We start from the raw sequence: 27,601 nt of genomic DNA on the forward strand, positions 1-27,601 counted from the left end.
AAAACTACAGCAGATAAAGAGTATCTGAAAGGCAGACTAGAAGTGTCTTATTTCCAGTGGCTTCAATGTTTAATATGTCAATGTTCCCAAACACACTGCCAATGCACTAAAGCACAGTAGGTATTAAAACACACAATTGAACACTATCAGTCATGGATTGGCCTCCCCAGAGCTTGAATCTTAATATTACTGAAGCAGTGTGGGATTATTTTGACAGGGAATAGAACAAAAGCCAGGAAACATCCAAAGAGCTTTGATGTCCTCCAAGAAGCCTGAAGAACTATTCCTGAAGACTTAAACAAATGAGAAGAAAGCTGGCTCAGAGAGTTCAGGCTGTGTTGAAGAATAAAGGTGGTCTTACCAAATGCACATTCTGTTTGCAATCTTTTTCTCCCTGTATCTGTATCTCCATGCATGTTTGCACATTTTAATGAAAAGCTGCACATATTTCCCATTTTCCTAACAACATTTAAATAAATGAGGGCCACAGCACCGTATGACAACAAGAGCAGCAGTTGTTGTTGTCAGTCTGTAGATTAAAGTAATTAAAATGCAAATTACCAAGGTTACGAAAACAGAAAAATATGCATTAATGTACTGTTACATTTCCATAATGAAAGAAATTTTAAAAAGATTCTACTGATTCAGAGCAGTTGTGTCGTACCAAGGTTATGCTGACAGAGAAAAAGCACATTAGGATCACTCAGGGGAAAACAAAGCTTTATTTAAAAGGATATTCTAAATATGCACAGAAACCAGCACAACTTTGTTTGTATGTTGCATAAACATAAAAACAATCCCTCGTTGTAATGAAAGTACATTAGCAGTAATTTTGTAATTATATTTTGATCAGCATTTGCCAATTCGTCTGCATCATAATCTGCTGTTGTTTTTCTGATGATACAAAAGGAAAAAAATCAAGATTCAGAATGTTACTTTTTAGGTCCCTTCTTCATAGTTTGATTTTTGTCTAACCAGTAGTTTATATGTATCTACATTTCTTTGAAAAACATACTTCGTTGATATTTTTTCAATTACAAACATAAAGATATACTAACCACACCCACCTCAAATTTCAAAAACGCATATAAAGAGGAGCTTTGTCCTTTATTCAGTGTCAGCTCGTGGGTATAACACAACACTGGAAAGACAATTTAAAATGGGCTCAAGTTTTTAAAATTCTCAGTGAAAGGCAACCAGGTTCCTCTGAATTCTTGCAGAGAGTGTGACCTCAAATCAAAAATATGTTTTTAAACAGTATTTTTTTTTAACTATTTAAAATTGACAGTGCAAAAACATATGAGCTACAGTAGACATACCTTCATGGCATTGTAAACATGTTGAGCTGCTATCAGGATATATTTCTGCAATTGTGCAGTTGTGTAAATGATGGTGTATTTTAATCAAAGCTGAAGTACGAATACATTCAAGTTAACATTGGTCAGGTCCTCTTCCAACGTCACTTTTGTTTTGTACCATGAGGGTAGATTCTATCATGACTACTAACAGCTAGTCACATGCACTTATTATTAGTGCTTGAGCAAAAGTTGCTGGAAATTTTTTATAGTAAGCTGATTATAATCAGCTTTTCAAATATGAATGAAAATACACCACATGATAAATACTTGCGCACAAACTATATTAAGTCATCCGGTCAGCCATGTATCCATGTAATTCAGGGTCATTGCGGTGGACAGATGCCTATCCAGTCCATCACGGGACTAACACAGACAGATAACAAACATCCACCTACAGTCAATTTCATTTTCATTTGTTTCTTTTTCCTAAGAGAAGGAAGTTACATAGTTACAACTTAAAACGTTTTTTGGGGGTACTGTACAAGATACTATACAGAGAGGAAGATGTTTGAAATTCCAGTCTCTGTTCAGTGTGATGTTACCTGATGCTCGGTCTGTTTTTGCAGTTAACATCAAAAACTGGAGATGCTTGATTTGAATGTTTGAACGTAAAGTTATGCAGCAATTAAAACAAGAAAATCTGATAATATTTTTAATTTACACACATATATAAATACATTTATACGTGTGTGTGTGTGTGTGTGTGTGTGTGTGTGTGTGTGTGTATATGTAAATATATATACATATTATCTGTATAATTAAAAATATGTTTATTGTTTTTATTGATTGTTTGTGTCAATAACAAAGCTTTTGACTTATGGAGGAGGGGTGGGAATTGATATTGTGCTTTAGTTCTTATATTATTAATCTGATCATATTTCTCTTTTTTTCCACATGGGTTTCTGTATATTGTTTACATGATTAAAATAAATCAAACAAAAAAACCCAACAAACAAATAAATACTTATCTTATCTCTGACCACCTGTTTACGTTTCATATTCCATGTCCTACTTTGGTGTTATGAAAATAAAAGGAGGTAATTACTATTGCTATGACGTGCAAAACCCTCAAGTGTGAAATGGTACAAGTTTATAAAGCAGCTGCATAATGTGTTGCTTGTTGCTTTGATTTACAGCAGATCGTTCATGTTCACTTAGCTGCAATATCTCCCACACAGCCAGCTTTTACACATTATTGTGAGCTTTAAAGGATTTGAAGTTAGCCAGGCATGTAAGAAACATCAAGTCTCTAAGCCTAAGGGATGAGTAAACCCCACAGTGACTGACATCAGACAAATACAGCAGCAACTGTTCTTTTTATTGGAGGGTGGTCACAGCAGTTTTGGTCAGAGCAAAAGTGCTTTGAAAGTTCACATCTCAGAATAAACAAACAGAAGAATTTAAGCTACAGAGAATCCACTCATTGTTCTTATTGTGTAGAATACATATCGTCTGCACATGATGATCAGGGAAGATTTAAAATCTAAGTCTAATCCTGCCTGAGGTCATCAGCAGCCACTAAATGAAGGTGTTTTATTGAATCACATCGCATCCACTTTGAAATACTGTGTTTGATGCTGTAGACGACTGGTGCAATCTTGATGAAGCTTACCATATAAACTACTCAATAAGCTAATGGTTTTTCTTCATTTTCATGATTATTTACATTGTGGATTCTCACTGAACACATCAAAACTATGAATGAACACATATGGAATTATGTAGTAAAGAAAAAAGTGTGAAATAACTGAAGACATGTTTTATATTTTAGATTCTTCCAAATAGCCACCCTTTGCTTTCCACACACTTGGCATTCTCTCAGTGAGCTTCGTGAGGTCATCACCTGTATGGTTTTCCAACAGTCTTGAAGGAGTTCTCAGAGAGGCTCTTTTGCCTTCACTCTGCGGTCCATCGCATCCCAAACCATTTCGACTGCATTGAGGTCAGGTGATGAAGGCCAGACCATCTGGTGCAGCACTCCATCACTCTCCTTACACAGCCTGGAGGTGTGTTTGGGGTCATTGTCCTGTTGAAAAATAAATGACGGTCCAACTAAACACAAACTGGATGGGATGTCATGTCGCTGCAGGATGCTGTGGTAGCCGTGCTGGTTCAGTGTGCCTTCAATTTTGAATAAATCCCCAACAGCGTCACCAGGGTGGCTGCAGCTCAGGAGGTAGAGCTGGTCACCTACTGATTGGAAGGTTGGAGGTTTGATCCCTGGCTCCCCCAGTCTGCATGCCAAGTATCCTTGGGCAAGATACTAACCCCAAGTTGCTCTCCATCGGATGAATGTTTGCGAATGTGGTTAGACACAGTGCTTTTGAGAATGGGTGTGACTGGGTGAATGTGGCATGTTGTATAGAGCGCTTTGAGTACTCTGGGAGAGTAGAAAAGCGCTATATAAGAATCAGTCCATTTAGCAAAGCCCTCCACACCACACCTCCTTCGTACTTCATGGTGGGAACCATGCATGTAGAGACCATCCAGTTATGTTTTCTGCATCACACAAAGACACAACAGGTGGAACCAAAGATCTGAAATTTGGACTCATCAGACCAAAGCACAGATTTCCACTGATCTAATGTCCATAACTTGTGTTTCTTAGTCCAAACAAATCTCTTCTGCTTGTTGCTTTACCTTAGTCCTGGTTTCTTAGCAGCTATTTTACCATAAAGGCCTGATTCACAGTCTCCTCTGAACTGTTGATGTAGAGATGTGTCTGCTACTGGAGCTTTATGTGACTCTAATCTGAGATGCTGTTAACCTGTGATTTTTGACTGGGTGTATATATATCAAAGAAAAAATACTGTTGCTTTTTCTGTGTATTTGAATCTAAAAAAAAATCCTCCCACAGGAAGTAATCCACTCAGCAATAGATTTTTTTAACAGTAACTTTAAAGAGTTTCTTAAATCCAGCTACACAGACAGAGTTTAATCTATGACAGTTTTTTGGAGATGGCTCCATGGTGTGAATTAGCATACCCATCATGCATGTGTTCATGAGTGGTATGAATTGGGTGACCTAACTCTAACCCTTCACCCTTCAACGCTGCCAAAAATTAAAAGTGCTTGAGATTTGCTTAGAAGCTATTATCACTGATTAAATTGTAAAACTTAGTAAAAGATTTGGCATCCATTTTTACATTTAGGTACATATATAGGACAGCATAGATACTGCTGGCAGATTACACCGGTCAGACATCGTGTAAAAATAAAAGCTTTCCAGTGATCTGCCGTTTTTGCTTGACAGAGCACACAGTGTTATCGATCAGTCACCAGTCTGAGGTGTCACACGTCTGAGTTTTTCTGAGAACAACACTTTTATTTGTGTAGCACCATATGACCCGTGAGACAAACGTTAACTGTCTGCCGCAGAGGATGACAGCATGCAGTCTGAAGGCAGCTTTTTTTTTTAAGTCAACACTTTGTATTAACAATTCCACTCAATTATAAATTGTCAGATAATAATTTTTTAGTCAGCAATTCTGTTGCTATTTACATTAAAATGAGCATTTCATAGGTCATTAACAGTCCAAAAAAAAGGATTGCTGTCACCTCACCAATAGGGCTGATTTAACAAATTAAGTAACTCAGAGATGTGGGTTTATGGAAAAAACTTGGTTAAGTCTGGGTCTTTCATCTGTCACTGTCCACTTAGACCTCCTATTTTGAATGTCTCATGTTTTTTAGTAAAGCCTGGTGCAGGGTTGTGTCAGCCTGTGAGACAAGTCGAGCAATACACTGTTGACCAATTAATCTGTGCTTTTGCAGGGGGGTTATGTAGCTGACCTTACTCCTGAGTTTGTTTCTGACCGGTTAATGTTTCCTGATAAGAACATGAGTATCTGAGTTTTTTTTGATTGATGAAAAACTCATGTGCAATGGGGAACTGGACATTTTCAAAAGATGTTTTTAAAATAATTTTTGAAATATGTTTTCTAAAGAGTACCTGACTCGCCAGATAGCCTTTTTATCTTGCTTTAACACAAACCTTTGAAATAAGGAAAAGTGTCAGTTTATAGTGTACTGATTTCACAAGTGCCAGACTGAGAAAAGTGCAAAGTGCATATAACATGTTTCGTTTGTAACAGTACAAAGCTAACTAAGCTAACTTAGTTAGCTAGGTTACCTGAGTTTGCATAAGAACTCTATGTTTGGCATTCAAACAAAAGGGAGAATCATCATCTGTCAGCTTTTCTCAGCTCCATTTATAGCTGCATGCTTCTTTGCTAAAAGCTCCACTGGATTACACTTCAGCTTCCAGCACACAATCGACACCATGGAGCTGGGTCAACTGCTGAAGGAGCTAAGCTGGAGGGGAGCATGACCAAAAGCTGCCTTCTAAAGTAGCCAAGGGTCATGTGGGTCCAGTGGGATTTCCTGTCAGACAGAGAGTGAGATGCTGAGTTTGGTTTTACTATTTAACAAGTCTGGATTTTTATTTGACCTGTTTGTTTTTTAAATGGGAAATATTCTCTCATTTTAAATGTTGTTTTCTAAGAATTCGATGGCAAATTGAGACCGCTGTCATATCTATAGTGTAAACATCTAACTCAAACATACAGCCAGACTAGCTTAGAATGCAGTTAGCCTGTTCAATCCGAACATATGCATAAAACTGTAAAGATTAAGAGGCCATTTTTCGATCTGAAAACTGGGGGAAAGCATTTTAGTGTCAGCTTAGAGACATCTAAACATAAATGTGAAACTGGTCACAGACGGGATGAAATCTGAATAAGAGCCAGAACAAGAGAAGCTGAAATATTAATCTGCGTAAGTGTCTACTTTTATTGTGTTTTATGGCCTTTTTTAGAGCCCTAATCTGTTTTTTGTATTCACAATATGTGCGATCAGTTCTTTTGTCAGGAGGCTGATGAGATAGTGAGCCTCTTATGGAGCTTCTAATGTATGTTGGAAGCATACTGTACTGGTACCAGTATAGTTTAGTGGATTCCATAATTAATTTTGTAATACTGAACAATTCCGGACAAAGAACCTTTCCAACATAAGGATTATTTTGTTTGTATCCTTTGCAGTCGATGTCAGACCCATGAACATCAGCATTTAGTTGCCAGAGTGCCCTCACTCGTGGTTCTTTTTCAGGTCTGTACTGAAGGTGCCTCCAGTTGCTGCTTGTTTCTGGGTCTTTCTTCCTTTGTGCTTGACTCCAGTGGAACATGCTGGAACGTTTCACATCTAAATTTAAGAAGCTTTTGGGCTATTTTGAGGTATGTTTGTGTCACTGTGCAGAATTCATCCCCTCAGCAATCACATCAATAATATCAATAAATCCCACTGACCCAGGGCTGGTGGTAACCATGCACATCCATGCTCTAATGCTAACTCCACCATGTTTGACAAATGAATAGCACGCCTCTTGTCATGAGCTTTTTCTTTCTCCGCCTTGCTCTTTCTTTCACTTCCTTCTGGCACATTATTCTTTTCTTGCATTTCTTTTCTTGACTGACTTATAGTTTGACATAATTTTTCTCTTTATTCATGAAAGTGTCTCTTATTTTCATGGTTTATCTCCCCAAAGAGTGTTCCCCGACCTTGCTAGACGTTGTGAAGGCGTTATTCTTCCAGAGAAAGAATTCAGCTTGGGTAGAACAAAGCTTATGTGTATAGTAAACTCTAAGCCTTTGTTCAGACTGGAGGAAAATAAAAATATGACCAGACTGGCGTTCTGTGTCCAGATATCCCCAACTGATCTGCAAAATACCAGCACACCATTTATTTTGGCGCTGTTTTTCTCTTCTTGCTCTCTCGGTGCTGTGCGAGCAGCAACATTAATTCTGCTCAGCACTGTCGTCACTGCGGTTGTAGGATCAACCACAGTCTGATGTGTTTTGGATCCAATTTGCAAAAAATGAACTGTTTGTTTTGTTTTGTTTTGTTTTTCTGCTGAGAAGATTCAAGGTCAACTCGCAACCAGAGATCAGTAAAAAGTCAGCTCTGAAGTACTGCTCTCCCAATTCTACTTTCATTTCATTCTCAAACTGAACTCTTTCATGCATGCCAGGATGTCCACACTCATACATACACACGTACAGACAGACACCCACACGTAGAGCACACTAGAGAAGTATTTTGCGGTGATTTTCTCTTTTGCAAAAACTGGTAAATTATCACAGATATAATGTTTAGCAACCACATAACCGATACACATGTGTATGGTTTAAAAGGGGGAATCAGCTCTTTAAATGACTTCACAGGTGTCAGGGTCCTGGGTCGGAGTGACCCAGGATCCCTGAGCAGTTATGAATTATATTATTATTGTTTGTATATTTGGTGTTGCTGTCCTTCTCCCTGTTTGCGTGTGTGTGTGTTTCTGCGGGTGCCTGGTGGGTGTGGCCCTGCTGGCGGACTGGCCACACCCAAAGCCACACACCTGCTGCTGATCAGACCTCGTCGGGGGAGCTACTTAGGAGAGCCTTGGAGCTCCCACCGACGTGGGATCATTGTGTGAGACGCCATGTTAGTCATCCTGTTGAGCTTAGTTAGTGTGTGTGTATGCCCGCGGTTATACGTGTCCTGACGGCTGCTTCTATTGTGTCCCCAGGAGAGGTGTGGAGTGCCAGACAGCAGCCAGCACGGGGAGTGCTGAGACACGGGAGCGGAGAGCACAAAGACACGGACTCGTCAGGGAAGACACGACACGGGAGTCTGGGGAAAATACGGGGATTTATTGTTGTTTTGTACCATACACTGTAAATAAACGCACTGTTCGCACACAGAGCACCACGCCTGGGTGCTCCTTCCCTACACCCCCCACGGTCTGCCAGCTAGACTGTGACAACAGGTTTGAAAAACTTTGTTTTAAAAGCGTGATTCTGATTTATCTGCTCAGATGTTCAGATATAAATGCATGTCCTTCCACACAGCTGCACTCTGTGGTACAGTTAAATCGTTTACATCCAGTCTTGCTTTGTATCATGAATCCAATTTTGCATCCAAATTATGAGAGAAACAGATCTAAGAGACATTGTGGTTGGTTTGGGGGCTCCAGACTAGACTGCTAGTGTAGCAACTTGGGCTTAAGTCACATCTGTATTTGCCTGTAGATCGATGGGAAAGACATTGGAAAATAGGGGCAGAATTTATGGTTGACTACGCACATTTGCTCGAGAAAAAAGAAAAAAAGAAAAAACTGATTCTTTGGGTAAAAGGTCACAATGTCAATGCATGATCAGATAGTTAGCAACAACAATCGGTTCATAACTACACAGAAAGTGATATTAAGGAAGATCGCAGTGCACAATTCCCTCAAAGATGAATGAACATCTGAGGGGTCATCAGTGCAAAAACCATTAGCACTGGTGTGAAGACGTGGAAAAACACAGTGATAAGGTCAGATGAGTCGTTCTTCCCTTATTCTTGACAAGCGAGCGCAGGTCTGAACCCTTGACCTCTACTGTGAGGAGATCTGGCGCCTTTGTTGTGCTGCGTGAGGTGTTTTTCTTAAAAGGGTTGTGTCCACTTGGCCCCTCAATCAATACAAAGCTGTTCAGAGCAACGGGAAAGGTCTTCCATTACAGTGCCCCCATCCATCATAGGGCATGAGGGGTCCTGAATGGACTAAGAGTATAAAAAATAAGATGTCCATCATGTTTTTCATCACAGTTAGTACATCACAAACCTCCTCTTCAATAAATCACGTTTCATGTTTATGTTAACACCAAGATCATGTCTTAAATTACAAAGATTAAATTGCTAAATGCTCTCTGTAAAGAGAACATTTATAGACCATATAGTTTCATATAGTGGAATAAAATGTACTCAAAGGGTACCTGGAGAGGAGTCAGAAAATTGCCTTTGAGCAGCAGAACATATGGGACCACATGAGACAGTGGAAAACAAACCTGATGCTTTATTTGGAGCTTCTTACTGTATGGCAGCCTCTGTTATGTGCTGTAAAAACAAATTGCAGCGCTTCAATTAAGAGCAGAGTTCTTTCAAACTAATCTCAATATCTGACCACTGTGAGGCTGTACGAACGGATGTCTCACCTCCAACAACTGAGAAAACTGATGACAACCTGTTAACCAGTTACATCATCATGCCATCCTTGAAAGCTTTTCTCTGTAAAGAAAGTGACAAATGCAAAAACACCAAAACACCTCAGCCTAACCAGTCCACTTCCCACAGTACAAAGAAAACATTCAAAGTGACGTTGTTGGCGCTGGGTGTTGATCGCCTCCAATAAAAGACGTGGTATTGATTATTGAGTGCATTCATCTCACTTTGCATGTGAGTTTAGGCTGTGAGTGAATGTGACGGACATGTAAGCGCTGAGCTTACTAACCAACTAGTTTTATTTTGTTGTATTTATCCGCGACACCTTAAAGGCCGGTCCGTGAAAATATTGTCGGGCATAAACCGGTCCGTGGCACAAAAAAGGTTGGGGACCGCTGGGTTAGGGAACTCTGGCAACTGTTGTGCATTTCAACTCTGCCTGAACTAATAAGGCAAGATTAAATATTAAATCGTTGTGACTATTTGCACTAAAAATCTAACCCAGTGTTCAAGATAAGATGAATGATGCTGCTGCTGCACTGGCTTAAAAGTTGCTTTTAACCTTATGTTCTCTACATTCGCACTTTCATATCTGTCTTCCTCTTTGGGTTTCTACATCTCACATTACCTCTGCAGTGCAAAGCAAAGTGGGGCAATCAAATCATTTTTCATGGCAATTCATCCTTTGTGAAACTAACTTGAAGAACCACAGATTCCACCAGCAGGATTGCCAGAGATCTGACTAATAACCCTCGATTACCTGCCAACAAGCCACAACAAATTAATGGTTAATGTGTTGTGTTTTAGTGGGAATTGATGATATGCTTTCTAAGATTACAGTAACCAGCAGTATTAAAAGCAGTATTTTAGTCCTTAACCACCACTGTGACGACAAACCCAAAAGTGATTTGCCGATTTGTGTGATTGCTCGATTTTCTCTGAGGAGCCATGGGTTAGATTTTTAGTGCAAATAGTCACAACGATTTAATATTTAATCTTGCCTTATTAGTTCAGGCAGAGTTGAAATGCACAACAGTTGCCAGAGTTCCCTAACCCAGCGGTCCCCAACCTTTTTTGTGCCACGGACCGGTTTATGCCCGACAATATTTTCACGGACCGGCCTTTAAGGTGTCGCGGATAAATACAACAAAATAAAACTAGTACCGGTACCGAAAAAAAGAAGATTTATTCATAACACACGTGAAAAGACCCAGGAAAACCGAGTTAATGATAAAAACGATAACAAAATAACGCTGAAAACCGATAAAAACCTTGAAAACCAGACATTTCACACCTGAGCCTCAACTCTTGCGGCCCGGTACCAAACGACTCACGGACCGGTACTGGTCCGAGGCCCGGGGGTTGGGGACTGCTGCTCTAACCTACAGGCCAGCAGACAGTGACATTTATTGCTGTGATGAAGAACACCTGGCCAAGTTTCAGCTCTGCCTGTCCATGGACCTCTCTTTGTGCTAAGTTTTGGAGTACAAATACTTTGTTGCTGTATAACTGAGAATTTTAAATATTTATTTTTACTTTTATTGTCACAGTATACGGCAGCACACCGTGTGAATGTGTGAAGAGGAGCCAAAATGCAGACACAAAGAACGTGGAAGAAAACTTGAATATTAACAAAAAGCAAGCCGTTTAATATGGCTGATAAAAAAGGTACAAAAGCAAAAGGCAGAGGCACACAGGGAAGAACCTAACTAAAACTAAACTGGAAAAATGAAATGCTGAACAATAAAAACAAAGAACAAAACCTTGAACGTAAAAATATCCAGAGACAAAGACACAAAGTCACTCATCAGCAGCTCGTCTCTAAAGAAATAAGAAGAAGAAGAAAATCAACACCACAGTCCAGCTGTCAGCACCTAATTGCACACGACATTTAACTTCCACAAGACCTCTTAATGCCCTGGTCACTGTGATATAGCTCAGAGCTCTCAAAGTTGGGTCACTTCTCTTCCAACAGATGAGCCCGTATTTGTATTTGTCAAGAAAATTAACAATTACGTTGTTTTGTTTTGATGGAGTGTGAAAATAGAGATGACAACTGAAGACCTGGGCATTGAAGGTGTTCCTCATTTTTCAGTATAACCTTAAGCATAATAACCATATTAAAAGCGGAATAGGTTACTCATAACTGATAGGAGAAGGTGACCGGTGAAGTTAAAGTTAAATTCCATCCATCCATCCATCCATCTTCATCCGCTTATCCGAGGTCGGGTCGCGGGGGTAGCAGCCTAAGCAAAGAGGTCCAGACCTCCCTCTCCCCAGCCACCTCCTCCAGCTTGTCCGGGGGAATACCAAGGCGTTCCCAGGCCAGCCGAGAGATATAATCTCTCCAGCGTGTCCTGGGTCTGCCCCGGGGCCTCCTCCCGGTGGGACATGCCTGGAACACCTCGCCCAGGAGGCGCCCAGGGGGCATCCTTGCCAGATGCCCGAACCACCTCAGCTGGCTCCTTTCGATGTGGAGCAGCAGCTGCTCTACTCTAAGCCCCTCCCGGATGGCCGAACTTCTCACCCTATCTCTAAGGGAGAGGCCAGCCACCCTTCGGAGGAAGCTCATTTCCGCCGCTTGTATCCGCGATCTCGTTCTTTCGGTCACTACCCACAGCTCGTGGCCATAGGTGAGGGTAGGGACGTAGATCGACCGGTAAATTGAGAGCTTCGCTTTTACACTCAGCTCCCTCTTCACCATGACTGACCGGTGCAGCGTCCGCATTACTGCAGCCGCAGCCCCAATCCGTCTGTCGATCTCCAGCTCCCTTCTCCCATCACTCGCGAACAAGACCCCGAGATACTTTAACTCCTCCACTTGGGGCAGGAACTCATCCCCGACCCGGAGTGGGCACTCCACCCTTTTCCGGCTAAGAACCATGGCCTCAGATTTGGAGGTGCTGATCCTCATTCCCGCTGCGTTACACTCGGCTGCGAACCGCTCCAGTGCGAGCTGGAGGCCCTCACCCGTTAAATTCATTTTCTGGAATTTTTTTTTTTTTCAATTCAATTCAATTCAGTTTTATTTATACAGCACATTTATACAACAACAGTTACCTCAGAGTGCTTTAAATTGTAAGGTAGACCCTACAAGAATACATGCAGAGAAAACCCAACAATCATATGACCCCCTGTGAGCAAGCACTTTGGCGACAGTGGGAAGGAAAAACTCCCTTTTAACAGGAAGAAACCTCCAGCAGAACCAGGCTCAGGGAGGGGCGGGGCCATCTGCTGCGACCGGCTGGGGTGAGAGAAGGAAGACAGGATAAAGACATGCTGTGGAAGAGAGACAGAGGTTAATAACAGGTATGATTCAATGCAGAGAGGTCTATTAACACACAATGAGTGAGAAAGGTGCCTGAAGAAGAAATACTCAATGCATCATGGGAATCCCCCAGCAGCCGACACCTATTGCAGCATAACTAAATAAAATAAAATGTGAATAAATTATCCAAAATCGAAAAAATGCAGAAAAATAACCATGGATCTCACTAGTTAACAAAGCTTATGTCACTAAGATTATATTTAGGCATAACATTATTTTATTAGTAAGTCCTACTCTTTACCTCAAGCAACCCTCCCTCGAGCTCACACTGGTCACGAGACCCCTTTCTAAAGATGTTCATAGATTTATACTTTAAAGCTCAACGTCATCCACAAAAATGTGCCCACATGTGAGTCAAATGATGCTGAACACAAAAAAGGAAAATCCAATCTGCAATTTATAAACCTGTGATCTATGAATTTCAAACCATCCTTAATTGACAGCACCGGCGCTACACGTGTCTATGTGAACGATTTCAGGAAGTTTAGTGTTGAGCAGAAATGGAGCGAAAGAAAAAGGGAAACGTTTTGGAAGACGATGTAGGTTTGCTTGGCCATTCTAGGCCTGCTGCAGAAGGAAGGGTTTAGTTATAGTGTCTCTGACTCCTCCAGTGACTGCCACTTTATTTCCTCATTCATACGGTCAATATCAAGGCACATTGGAGCTCATTCATCTTCAGAGGTTTATATCTACCCAGAGGAATCTTGGTTTGTTATTCATTATATCCAACATGGTCACTATTTTCTAATCACTCTGTAATCAGTTTAAGCAGAGAAACAGACTTCGCTGAACATTGCAGATGTTATAATCAGAAGATTCGACAGGCTACATTTATAACATATACATCATATGCATTTATAATTTATTATTCTGTTAAATAAGTGTTAAACTAGCAATCAGGATATCAGCCACTTCCTCTGTATTGAAACACGCTTATATTGAACATCCTTGTCCACTGCATACTCACAAAAATCCCTTGCTGAATTTGACTCATATCGCAGGTCCGTCAGCAAATTCTGCCTTGTGTTGTATTCATATTTTTACCTTGCACACTACGCCCCATGGATTTTGCATAACACGTAGATTTTGTTGTTGCTGTTTTTTAGATAAAAGTGCTGTTTGTGATGCAATCACCAACCAAGCTTAGCTGTCTCTTAGCTTTGACATCTTTAAATCAAGTGGAAGACAGTTATGTTCCCACTGTCGCCTACAAATTTGCATTGTGCACAAATTGCAGCCGGGGTGTGAATAAAGGTTCAAACGTCTGCATTTAGTGCTGCTTAATGCTCCAGTTTTCACCAGCCACTCAAACTGATTTCCATGCCATGTTGGGGATGTATGGGTTTATTCGTTGTTTAGTGAAGTCCATAATGGCAGCTTCTTAAAGCTTAAATCTCTAGAAGCACTGAATCTTTCACACTGAATAATTAAATTCATTGTTCATGCAAAGATGTACAGTGGATAAGAGCATCTTCAATTCTAAGGCAACAGAAAACAAGTGCAAGAAGTTATCGACTGTTTGCTTTGTAGAAGCAGAGAGATGTGTGATCTCCGCTGTTACAGTTTAGCTTTAATTGATTGTCAGCCTTATGAAACCTTGAAAGCTACCAAAAGGAAAGGGAGATGGGCACAAATGCACATACTTCCTACATTAATCTTAAGGGTAAACTGTTTTTTTAATGAAGGAATGCAAAATTTAAAAAGAAAGAAAGAAAGAAAAAGTAAAAAAGGCCATGCTTTGAAAGATCCACAGGGTATCTTGGTGCAACAGATTCATGCTAAGCCTCTTATGATTGCCTCAGTATTTTTGTAACCTGAAGGCTCTGATATGCAGCAGTCCTGTAGTTGTTAAAATAATGTGATGCAACAAAATGAGGCAGCAGTGCTGGGAGAATCCCATTTGGTCTCTATGTATTAACTTTAATCACTTAAACATGGTTTTAAATATCTTCCCTGTAGCTATGGCAACTTTTTTACATGACAACACTCAACACTGATTATTCAAATACACAAATACAAATACAAACAAGTCAATGACACAACAATAACTCGTTTGTAAGATCCTTTAGTCTCTACAGGACAAAAAGAAAAATATTTTCACACCCCTGAGCAGCACTAAAATATTACTTTTGCATGTTACGCTGCCATAGATGTCATGTGTGACAGGCTGTCTGAAGAGTGTCAGGGTCATTGAGTCTCCACAATAGATTTGCAGACAGTTATCTACTGCTGGTATCGACAGCAATGTAGGGACTGAAAAGATAAGAGACGGCACAAAGAAACAGCAGTCAGAGGATAAAACTTCTTTTTGTCTTTTTTCGTCAAAAAAAATGAGCAAGTTTTTCTCTACTGAAAAAAGGAGAAAGCAATTTCAGTCTACCCCAGCTGTTAAGACCTTTTGATGCATTTTGTCACCTGAAAATGAACAGGAAAAAAGTATCCTGCCTCCTTGCCTTCCTTGAAGATTGAGAAATAAGTGCTCTTGGGGGCTTTTTGACAATAAAAAACTGGTATAATGAGCATGTTAGTATATCAGTATTTTAAAGGCTCCCCCTGGAATTTGCCACATGATGTTTTAATGTGATGTCTTAATAAGATGAACCATACTCCTCCTTATCTGTAGCTCAGCAGACTCATGTTAGTTTACTTGACTATTAAAACATTTCTAATATTTAAAAAGATGGTATTTTGTCCAATTACTTTTCATCCCCTGAAAACTGTTTACACAAAAGTATATTTAAAATACATTGTGGTTATGTACAGAGGCAAAATTACTTTGGTAATTTTAACCACCACTTTAACGATGAGCATTTCAACGATTAAGCTATTAAATCTACTGTGCCAGTTTTTAATGGATCTCGTGCTACATATTATAGCAGTTCATGTTGTGTAATTTTACATTGCAGTCTTACTCTGAGTAAGCAAAAGTTAACTGTAGGGCCGGATCTACAGTGGGGCAAGGGGGGGCAGCTGCCCCCTGCTCTAGAGCCTTGCCCCCTCAACTTTTATGTCTATTAGCCTAAAAGTGATAGCTGAAATTAGTCCCTTTTCTGTATTTGTTTTCTGTATTTATTTTTGTATTTATTTTGTATGTATTTGTGTTTATTTTGGGGAACTTTTTCTTATCTTGTTTACACAGAAACAATTATCTTTGTTCTACCAGAAGAAATAATGATACAATAAATATTTTGTTGACTCCATTTACATAAAGGGGATTTTCAGATACTTCACTGAAAACAACAAAGCAAAATTTGAGAACAGGATATTTTGTGTCTAATTGGTAAAAGGTTGAGTTTTTTTTTTTACTTGTATATTTATTTATTTACTTTGTGGTCTCTGGCTAGCTCCCACACTCTCACCTAACTCAACCTGAAGCTAACATAAACCTGTTTTCCCGTTTTGACATCTAACGCTCAGTGACACCACGGCACTGGAGACGCTGGATGATCCTCTCTTTACGCATCATCACCCTGACAACACACGCTGGCTGCAGGCACGAGGCTTCAGCCGGTACGCGTCTCAGCTTCATTCCTGAGGACAGATGCCTCTGACACCGGAGCGCAGCAGCAGCAGAGGCGCAGTCTGACTCTTCTCCGCTTCGTCGGGATCGCATGAGGATCACTTTTCTTTTATCTTGGTTACTGATCATTGTTTTCATGGATAAGTACACCTCTGCTTTATCACCGGCGCTGGACATCGGCACGGGCTGCTACCTGCTGGTCTTAAGTAAGTTGAAAATCGCACTTAAACTAGAAACAATGACAGTTTATGGTTTTTGAATGCTTCCCATCTCTGATCATCTTAATCCTGTCTGGGAATATACTCTTCAATAGCATTGACTTATTCTCCCGGCTTTGGAGACCTAAACTGAATTAAAAGAGCTTGATCTTTTTTTTTATAATCCATTTTGCGCACATGAGTTCAAAGCAGCTTTCTGAGAAAATACTGGGAAAAAAAATATAATCTCATGATACTGAAAATGCGTGCAGAACAGAATAAAGTCAGCGGACCGAAAATGTGACAGACGTTTTGCAAAGTCACAGGAGACCTAACGTTTTGCTTAAATCTGAAATCTCCCACACCCACCCTCCACACCGTCATTTAGAAGGTTAGAGTAAGTTTGTGTGGTGTGTAGTGTATTTGCATGAAATCTGTTTGGTACAGTCAGGTAAGGAGAACAGTGGTCTTAGGTTTCAGAGAATATATAATATAACTTTCAGAATAATCCTAAGTGACAGAAGTAAGTCTTCAACCTTGTATGCCGCCCTTTATATAAGATCTTAGATTCTGTGTTTACTAAAATAGTTTATTTAAAAGAAAAACTACAGCCTTCAGGATGGGGGTGGAGGAGGTTATTATTACTTATGTTTGGGATATTATATATCATTACAGTGACAGACATGGACGAGGCCGAGGTAAACACTACCATCATTCACTTATCATTACCTGCCTGTCACCAATGAACGGAGGTCAGAGAGGATGCTGCTCCTCAAGGTGCTCCAAATGCGTGCAGTGGCTGTGATGACAGAAAAAGGTGGAAGGAGGTCCTGGGGTGCAGGAGGGTTAGAAGAATTATGGAAACACAGCTGTGAGGCATTTCCTTGCTTTTTATTGAGAACTGATGCCAGGGGCCATATTTAAAATGAAAATTTGAAATGACGCCAGACAGAAACTGGGAAGAAAAAAATCTTACCAAAGGGGCACTTATCAGGTGAGAGACCAAAGGGGGTGTGGTCTGTCTGTGCATGTGCAGACTTAATGTGAGAATTCAGTGCAGGGATAATTCTGGTGTCCAGCCTGCTGGTAAAGACTTTAAAAACATAGAAATCTCCACAAAGCTACTGTGATCTCCTGATCAATAAGACGGACAGAAGCACAGAGACTCAGTCATCCTCCTGCTATTTCGCACAGTTTATCTGCCTGGAAATGCATCATTAAGCAGTAAGTCTACTGCACAACCAAAGATAGACTGATAGATTGAAATAATAGAGGGTGGAGAATAGCAGCCGAGGACAAAGACCACCGGCCCTTTCATCCACTGATGGCAGGATTTATGAAGCAAAGCAGCAGAGGTTCATAATCCAAATGTTTGAGGTTTGATGTATTGAATTGGTTCTTCTAATGGACAAAAACAGTTGGTGTAGTTGTTCTGTCTGGGAACCACATTCACCTCATACCTGCAGGTCATCCCTGCTGATCTTTCTGTTATCCAGCATGAGAAATGTGTGCCTTATTTTATTTTTGTGCTGCATTTTGCATTTAGAATCAAACATGATTTCAGAATGTAGCTGGCCTTTCATGTGTTTTTAGGTGGTGACGTGGTGGGATTGGGAGGACAGCAATGCTTTGCAATGCTTTGAGATAAAAACATAGATGAGCTGTAGTTTGTAGTCTGACAGATTGTGCTACAGGGAAGCTGGATAAATAATGCAAGCTAAGAGAAGTTAGAGAAAGATAAACCGTGCTGTGTTTTGATGCTGGATGATTAATACAAAGCCTGGTCTGATTTCATTTCTGTTCGGTTCTCTGCTGCCCACAGGGGGGGGAAATACACTATATAGGGCTTAATCAATCACTTCCACTGAAATCAGTCCCGACACCATCGCTCTGCTTCTGGTTATGAGGCAAGTTTCTTCCCAGAAAATTTCACACAAATACAGACAAATTATATCCAGTGATTGAAGTCATAGTCACATCACAGGAACAGAAAAACAGCACATGTGTGCAGGGAGATGTCCATGTGCACACTCATAAAAGCTGCTAAAAGGCTAAGAAAAGTTTAGTAACAGTTTGAATTCCCCCCTAATAATGATAGAAGACCAAGTTAGCTACAGCTGCATTAAAGTAATCCGATTGACTTCCTATTCTAAACCATTCTACTCCAACTGTTTGTAGTACAGTCCCTTTATCCTGATGTTCCCACACAGTGTCTACACCCTTGACTTTGTGCAGAATGGCCAAAGATTAAAAAAAGAAAATTAATTCCCTTTGGATTCAAATTAGCCCTTGCATTGTTTAAAGCATGCCTGCTTAGAAACAAAAGGATCCTATGTTTATCTGTGAGGGTTAAACACTAAAGACCTTTACCGGGGCGAGGTCTACAGGGGACCCAAACAAAAGGATGACCATTTATTTGACTTGCACGAACAGTTAAGGATACTAAAAGAGTCAGAGATAACATCTGACGAGCAGCATGAGGAACAGGAGCATGAAACACCATGAACAAGACTACAGACACAGAGGGATGATTAAACAAGAGCAGAGGCAGATGCAGTTAAGGTGGGGCAAACAATCACAACGACGGGACCACAAAGGGATTTTCTCATTTCTGTAATTTGCACCTCCTTGTTCCCTCTGTCCTCCGTTTTTTTCCCTGTGACCTGGATGTCAGTCTTATTATTCCACATTGAAGGATGTTTTAGTTCCTCAGTCTGTTCAGTCTGGTGGGCAAATGGTTGCCAAGGAAGCTATAGTCAAAGATCCACAGGTGTATCCTTTGCAGATGTGCTTTTACATTTTTTAAAAATCTTTTTACAATTTTTACAAACAAAAAGCGACAGTGCAGTGGGAGAAAGACTCTTAGAACTACCCATCCTTTCTATTAATGTTGTAGCTTAACTCAAATAAAATCATCAAACTTTGTACCCGTGAAAAAAAAGGAGCTGCGTCTTTACATTGTCCCATGTTGTGACCTTTAAGCAAAAGTCACCCTAAATATAAAACACGCTGTTACTTCTTCTCCTACGTGTCGATGCTGTACCAGTAGACCATTATTAAGCCATGTATGGATTAGGATGAAAACAGCCTCTTCATCTGTCTGTCTAAATCTAACAGTAAGGGCTGTCATACCACTATATAATTGACCCCTTTTCATTTACCCCTGTGTGTATCCATAGATCACAAATGCTGCTGCAGTTGGATCTCTACAGGTCTTTCTCACATCCAGTCTGTCCAGGAGGGACACATGTTTTCAAACCTACTGCTTCTTCTTTTGTCTGCTTCCTTTAGGGGTCACCACACTGGATTATCTGCCTCCACCTCACCCCTTCCTCTCTGTCACATCACCATTCTGCATGTATTCCTTCACTACATCCATGAATCTCTGTGCAGTCTTCCTCTTTTCCTTCAGTTTGGCAGCTCCATGCTCAGCATCCGTTGTCCATTATATCCATGTGCTTCATCTGCATGTGTCCAAACCTTCTCCATATTGAAAGAAGACAGTGCACCATGCAGCTTCAACAACTCTTTCTCATGTCTTTATTGTATGGCTCATTAATCCTTCTGTAGCTCCTACAGCTTTGCACGTCCTCCTTGTTCATAAAAACTGGAATCAGTGTTAAACAACCTGGTCCACTGTGCTTTCTCCTAGACATCTCCATAGCTCCACAGGACCAACCAGCTTTCCACTTTTCATCCTCTTCATAGCCTGCCCTCACTTCCTCATTACTAATCCTCTGCAGTTACTGAATCAGGAAGCGCAGAGGATTAGTCAGGAGGAAGTGAGGGCTCCTCTCATTTTCTTCATTCATCAGCTCCTTAAAGTACTCCTTCCTCTATCTTTAACCCTGGAGAAACCATGGGGTCAAATTTGACCCCATGGTTTCCCTAGTAAACCAATGGGGTCGGATCTGACCCCATGGGTTCTCCAGGGTTAAGCACCCTAACCTCCTGCACGTCCTTTCCAGTTCAATCTCTTGCTAGCCAATTGATACAAATCTTTTTTTCTTTTCTTAGTGTCCACATACAACGCACTTAAAGTCCGTTCCTTTGCCACCCCTCTCTTTGCTGTGTGCATAGCCTCCCAGTACTCCTGTATACTTTTTGCATCTCCCTGACTGTCCCATTTTTTCTTTGCTAACCTGTTCCTTTGAATACTTTCCTGCACAGCCTCGTTCCACCACCAAGTCTTCTTCCTTCTGCTCAGAGGATACACAAAACACCTTCTTGGCAGTTTCTCTCACCACTTCAGTTGTACTGTCCCAGCCATCTGTTATCTCTTACCTACCACCCAACTACTCTGTGTAACATTTTACCTTCTTTAACCTCCTCCATTTAATTCACTCACTTCCTCTCCTTCCAGAGTCGTCCTACAGACTACTGTCTAGCTGCCGAGCTACATTCTTCCCTCACACCAGCTTGCAGTTTCTTTTCTCTTTCACATTACACTTTCTCCAGGATTTAGTCCAGCTGCCTCCACTCTTACACATCACCCTATGTTCCTCCCTCTTCTTGAAGCATGTGTTCACTACAGAAAAAAATCCACCACCGTCTGTTGAGGAGAGAAATCCTTCTGCCTCTGTCTTCTTAAACCATCACCACCCTCTCCCCCTGGCGACACTCTCTACCACTTCATCCAAGTTAGTGTAGAATTCCTCTTTCTCGTGTAACTAACATCTAACTTGTGGGGCATATGCACATTCATCGTCACCTAAACAATTTTCAGCTTCAAACTCATGATCCTGTCTGACTTTTTATTCCCCTCCACAACATTATGCATGCACTCTTCTTCTAACCATCAACCAAATCCATAAAGCAAGTGGTAAAACAGAATTTTCCCTGGGCTTGATCACCGATGTGGTGGGTGGAATTAATGTGACTGTGTGTCTGTATTTCATAACCCTTCCCTCATTTGTATTATAACTGGTTATAATGTGGGTTTTCTAAACATAACTCCTCCAGCCATTAATTCAATCATGAGATAGTGGGTGTGTAGCTAAGACAAACTCTATTTGCAGACATATGGGATGATGTTACATGTCGCCATTGATTCTTTTTTGTTTGCAGAGAGCAGTTAAAGCCACTTGAAAGTAATTTGCAGTGAGCTGGAAGTTGATCGGGTCACTGGGCTTTGAGCTTAAAAAGTCCCAAAGGAGATCTTACATAAAATCAAGAGTTCCTGTGTAGGGAGACTGTCAGAGAATCTCCCTTCACGACGAAGGAGTCTGTCTTAGTGCTGGATATACACAGAAGTGCATTTATGCTGTTAGTTTTGTCATCTGTTTGTTTCCCTGAGGTTGCTTCCAGCAAAAAAAATCAATGCAATATTTTGTTCAGCAAGACAGGGCATGAACGTTATATGAAAACAATGTATACCTGCTATCTAACAGCCAGTAGGTGGGCGAAATATTGTATGAAGTCAAGGAAAGTTGGGAAACGGCTCATCACTTGATTTAAAACCTCAATAAAAATCTTTCTAATCAGTTTATGGTTTAATTGCTTGTTTCAACTCTTATTAAATAAACATTATGTTCATGTTGTAACCTCCAGTATGATTTAGAGTCAAACAGAAAAAAAAGCAGGATCCTTTAGGGCTTATTGAACCTGTGACTGAGAAATTACTACCTTATAAGTGTCTTCAACTTATGAGCTTGATCCACCTCTCACTCATCCATCCATCCATCTTCTTCCGCTTATCCAGGGCCCAGGTCACAGGGGCCTAAGCAGAGAATCCCAGGCCTCCCTCTCCGCAGCCACCTCCTCCAGCTCATCCGGAGGAACATCAAGGCATTCCCAGGCCAGCTGTGAGATAAAATCTCTCCAGCGTGTCCTGGATCTGCCCAGGAGATCCAGGACACGCTGGTCTGCCAGGAGCGGAGCCCCTGGCAGACCGATTCCCGGCTACCAAGACCTCTCACTCATGATGTCTGATTTTAAAAATATATGCGGCCATAATGCTGAACTCCTCTTAAGACAATGGACTTCTGCAACATTAAAGTAGTCCTTCAAGCGCTAAGACAGAAGCAGGTGCAGGAAAGGAGTTTCTTGGTGTTCTAGTTTACGGGGAAAGGTTAACAAGATTACCCACAGTAGAAGAGAGTGAGAGGAAAGTACACAGTGCTCTAAGCTGAGGTTGCTCAGGAATAATCCTCACCTCTGGAAACTGTTTCATGTTCAAGCCAAGGAGCAGACGTGGCACACTATAGGCTAGCTCTAATTACAGCCTGAAGCTCAGCAGGTCATCATTCAGCATCTGGACATTTTTCACATTTTTCATGTACTGGAAAACTATCTCTCTGAAATACACGGGCATTGATCCAAATCTACCAACCGAACCTCACAGTTCAACACTGCGGAGGCTGTGAAGAAAGCTGATTATACATGAGCACTTTAAAAGCACTTCAACACAATGTGTACACTTCTCTCCTCCCCTGCAGAACATTTTATTGTCACTTTTCTTTTTAGATATTATCCATCCTCATCAGTTCATTCTCTTAGCCATTGCTTTACCATGACTGTGAGACCAGCATCAAAAGCTGATCTAGCAACAAATATTTGTGCCTCCTTTTAAAAAATCCCATCTCTGAGAAAAGGTGTAATCACCATGGTTATTTCCCCACATCGGTGATTTTTTAAACCTTTGTTGTCCTTTTGTTCTCTGCCAAAAACAGAAGCTAGGCTCTTCTTTCTACACTAATCACAGCGATAATCACCGTATACGTTCACCAATTTCACCGATCTGGCAGGAAATTCATCGAATCACCCACTCCAGTGTTGAGAGTGTTGAGATGTTGAGAGATACAATGGCGGCTTTGTGCTGAGGAAAACAAAAGAGAGGCAACAGAGTTAGCGTTAATCTGTGTCTGACATAATCATGACTTCTTTCTGCTTGAAATGTGAAAGAAATAAGTACTGTTATTTTCAGCTTTGAGCGCCTGCCAATGCCCTAACATTATGGTTTTCTTTCTGTGGTTGTTTTCTGTATTACTGAGAGGTCAGAGGTAAAAGATTACCCTTATATGTGAATATTTAACAGTGTGATAAAAACAGTATTGTTCAGATAGCTCAAATAGACGTACAATGTTTTAAGTAATATCCTTATTGGCCTTTAGACTAAACGGCAGACGTGAATAGTTCTTCAGGCTATGGTCAGATGCTGGTTGGCCTATTTCAAAAACATCTTGTGTTTATCAGGAAAATAATCCCCTAAAGGTTTAATGGGGCAAATGTCATAGTGAGTTTAATGAAACACAGATTTGCCTGAGGTGTGGAAACTGATGTGCAAAATGCTTCACCTTATCTCCGTCTCCGTCTTATACATCTGCTCCAGAAATGCAGGGAGACGAGAGGATAGAGTCAGAAACAACAACTAACACTACCTTATCTATTTTTTTTTTTTAAGATTTCATTAAGATTTCTGTAAATAGAGAATGGAAAAAAATCAATGTGTGGTCAAAAGATACCCAAAAAAGAAAATTCCTTCCTTTAAAACAGTACATTGTAACGTTTTCCTACTGATGGATTTATTTATTTATTTATTTTAAACTGTGCTGCAGATGTGATTTTGCAGCAATTATTTTACAGAAGATAATAAATAAATATAGAGGAGTAAAAAGTGACGTATTTATCTCTGAATTGTGGTCTAAGCGTATAAACTAGTAATAAAAAAGCACCTCACACAAACCTTGAAGCTGCACTTAGGTGCTCGCCTGACTTTTACCTTCCATTATAAAAGAAAAGGTCAAATCATTTTGTAATGGGCTGTGAGGCTGTTTAAAAAGATTAGCATTGTGTGTCATTTGCAGGCAGCCAGTGGGTAAAGCTGTCCTTCTTCCTTAGTTAAACCTCTACCGTGGATTCAATAAACGATGTAACGACCGTGTGGTCGCACTCCTCTCCAGAGAAACAAATCCAACATCCATCCAGAGTCTTGTGTTTTTACACAGATCAGGATCATTGTTAATGCACTGTGTGTTTAACCTGTGTGTCAGTGTATGTGCTTATATGCACTTCTTCAAACACAGGGGAACAGTAATGTGGACCTCACACGTACCGCAATCAAGGCCAGTGAATGCTGATTATTGTTGTTGTTAAATCATCTAACAGCTAAAGGACAAATTTGACATAATTTAACGCACGATTAATATGCATCCAAAGGCATCAACCACTTTAAACACCTTTGCAGACGGCATGTGTGTTTGTGTAGCTAGACTTCTATTCATTATATCATCTTCTCCTCTTCCTCTGTATCCCAGCTGTGCTCTCCATTGTGGGAAACCTGCAAGTCCTTATCGTGGCATTCAAAAGGTCGTCCAGGATGAAACCGCCGGAGCTGCTGAGTGTGAATCTAGCCATGACAGACCTGGGAGCAGCTGTCACCATGTACCCTCTAGCTGTGGCGTCTGCCTGGAGCCATCGCTGGCTTGGGGGAGATGTTTCCTGTGTCTATTATGGCCTGGCAGGATTCTTCTTTGGCATGGCCAGCATCATGAACCTCACCATCTTGGCTGTTGTGCGCTTGATTGTGTCCCTCAACCTGCAGTCACCTAGTAAGTAATTCAGGGCTGACAAAAATACTGTTTCCAAAGATGCTCTTCCCACAGCTGCCTCTTTTCATGTATGCATAGAACCGGCAGAGAGGTCACAGACAAGAGCCATGCTGTCAAATATAAAAGAGAATTAATGGAAATAAAAATCTTCTTACCTTTGTATTACATACCATCCGCAATGTTTTCTAATTGTTTGAAGGTAGAAACATCTCGCTCACGTCCATATGTTTAAACCTGTTTTCAGTGTAACTGTGTAACAGAGTTTTTGCGTTTTAACATAAAGGCAACTGTTTTTGTGTTTCGGTGTTTAATAAATAAAACTAAATTATTTCTATGCATGTGATATGTGATTTAAGAAATATAGGATCTTATCTAAGCTCTGCCATTTAACTGCATATAAGAAGGAGAAAGCAACTGTTCTCTTTATTTCTCACTGCAGGGGAGAAAATCAGTTGGAAGAAGGTGAAGATGCTGTGCCTGTGGTCCTGGCTGTATGCTTTGATCTGGGCTCTGTTTCCCATAGTGGGCTGGGGTCGATACGGCCCAGAACCCTTTGGCCTGTCCTGCTCACTTGCCTGGGGCCAGATGAAATATGAGGGATTCTCTTTTGTTATCTCCCTGTTCTTCTTCAACCTGGTCATGCCTACTGTCATCATCCTCTGCTGCTACTTTGGCATCGCCATCAAACTCTATTTCACCTACAAAAAGTCGATGCACAACAGCCACAGAATCCCCAACATCGTCAAGCTCCATCGGAGGCTGTTACTAGTGAGTCGCTCTTTACTGTAGTTTGCTTTAAAGGGTTAAAATTCTGAAAATTGTTGAATATTTGATCATCGAGAGAGACGGTTCATCCAGTCAGCACTATACCCTGTGGTTTGGTCAACCAATGGCTTGATGTTAGTTAAGTTCCCTCCTATTCCTTTCTCAGAATCAGTTCATTTTAATTTTTTTAGGACTGAAAAGCACATTTAACCTCGTTGTTGAAAACTTTAAGCCAATCCATTTTACACCCACAAGTGTCACAATCTGGAGCCAAATGTAAGCATACCTTCTGTCTATGGTTTAATTAAGAGGCACTAAAAAAGAACTGGTCCTTATCAGGTTTTAAAATTAGGTAAACCATATGACATATTACACCATGTCATTATTTATTGAACAAAACCTAAGCAACAGTGCAGAAGCAGTGTGTCAAAAAATTAGGAAAACCCCATCGCCTCTGTCAGTGCGCCCCTGAGCGGCTGTGGCTACAATGTAGCTGCCATCACAAGTGTATGAATGTGTGTGTGAATGGGTGGATGACTGGATGTCTAAAGCGCTTTGGGGTCCTTAGGGACTAGAAAAGCACTATACAAATACAGGCCATTTACCACTGATGTTGAAGCACCTTAAGCAGCAATTACATCAAATGGTTTTCTGTATGACTTTTTCAGTCTATCACAATGCTGAGGAGGAATTTGCCTCACTCTTCTTTCAGTTCAGTGAGGTTTGCAGGTATTTGTTTATGCACAGCTCCTTTAAGGTTAAACCACAGAATTTAATTTGGGTTGAGGTCTGAGTTTTGACTGGACACCTTGACACCATCGCTACACCTTGATATGTGTGCCTTCGGCCATTCTTTTGGAGATTTGCTGCCGTGTTTGGGATCACTGTCCTGTTGCACGACTCATTTTCCATCAGGCAAATGGCCTCAACCTTGACTCTAGAGCACTTTGGTATACAGGTACTTCATGCTTAACTCGGTGACTGCAAGGTGTCCAAGTCCTGTGGCAAGAAAATGAATCCAAATCATGAACCTGCCACCACCGTGCTTGACAGTTTTTCACACACGGCTTCTGCATTTAGGCTTAGTTTTTATTAAGTAATGCCATGATGTGATGTGTTGCTGTTTACCTGAAGTTGTTATTTACCTCATTTTAAGACTTTCTAAGAACCAGATCATTCTTATTATGTCCCAATATGTAAAACCTGAGAATTGATAGGGTTTTTTTTCTAACCATAACTAAATCAGTGACGCTCCCAATCATAATCCAATGAAATTCTTGCCTTGTCTTTGTTTTCATCGACTTTGAGAGTTTTTTGCTGACTTTATCTTCCTGTTTTATTTCAGATTGCTGTTTTGATCAGTATAGGCTTTATATGCTGTTGGACACCCTACGGTTTGGTAAGCCTGTGGTCCATTTTCCGTGACAGCAGCACCATCCCACCTGAAGTCAGCCTGCTGCCGTGCATGTTTGCAAAGAGCTCTACTGTTTACAACCCTGTGATCTACTACTTCTTCAGCCAAAGCTTCAAAAGGGAGGTCAATCAGCTGTCGTGGCTGTGTTTATGTTGTAAGCCGTGCAAAGTCTCCAACACGATCAGTGACAACAATATTTACATGGTTAGTGCTAGCATCAAGCCCAAAGAACAACCACGATCTACCTTGCAGGAGATCACAGAATCCAAGTCAGTGACTTTGGGTTGAAAGACTGGTTTGTTTTTTGGAGCACACTTGAGAACAAAGACTGAAAATAATGTGTTATCAAGACAGACAGAAGTTTTTTTGTTTGTTTCTTTCCAAACGGTGTGTGGTATTATACCACAGCAGGGTAATACTTGGCCCTTTTCTGACTGGCCATGACATGTGG

The 27,601-nt window shown here is 40.8% G+C and overlaps 1 protein-coding gene across 1 annotated transcript; it reads left to right on the forward strand.

Moving 5' to 3' along the window:
• Nucleotides 1–16,184: 16,184 nt before the first annotated feature.
• opn8b (opsin 8, group member b) lies at nt 16,185–27,586 on the forward strand. Its single transcript, XM_026142668.2, has 4 exons — nt 16,185–16,431; nt 24,678–24,971; nt 25,411–25,739; nt 27,082–27,586. Exons 1-4 carry the CDS (start codon nt 16,317–16,319, stop codon nt 27,436–27,438), a joined length of 1,095 nt encoding a protein of 364 aa, XP_025998453.2. The 5' UTR covers nt 16,185–16,316; the 3' UTR covers nt 27,439–27,586.
• The last annotated feature ends 15 nt before the right edge of the window (nt 27,587–27,601 follow it).

Source organism: Astatotilapia calliptera, chromosome 15 (assembly GCF_964374335.1).
Source record: "Astatotilapia calliptera chromosome 15, fAstCal68.1, whole genome shotgun sequence".
In the NCBI taxonomy this organism is placed as follows: Eukaryota; Metazoa; Chordata; class Actinopteri; order Cichliformes; family Cichlidae; genus Astatotilapia; species Astatotilapia calliptera.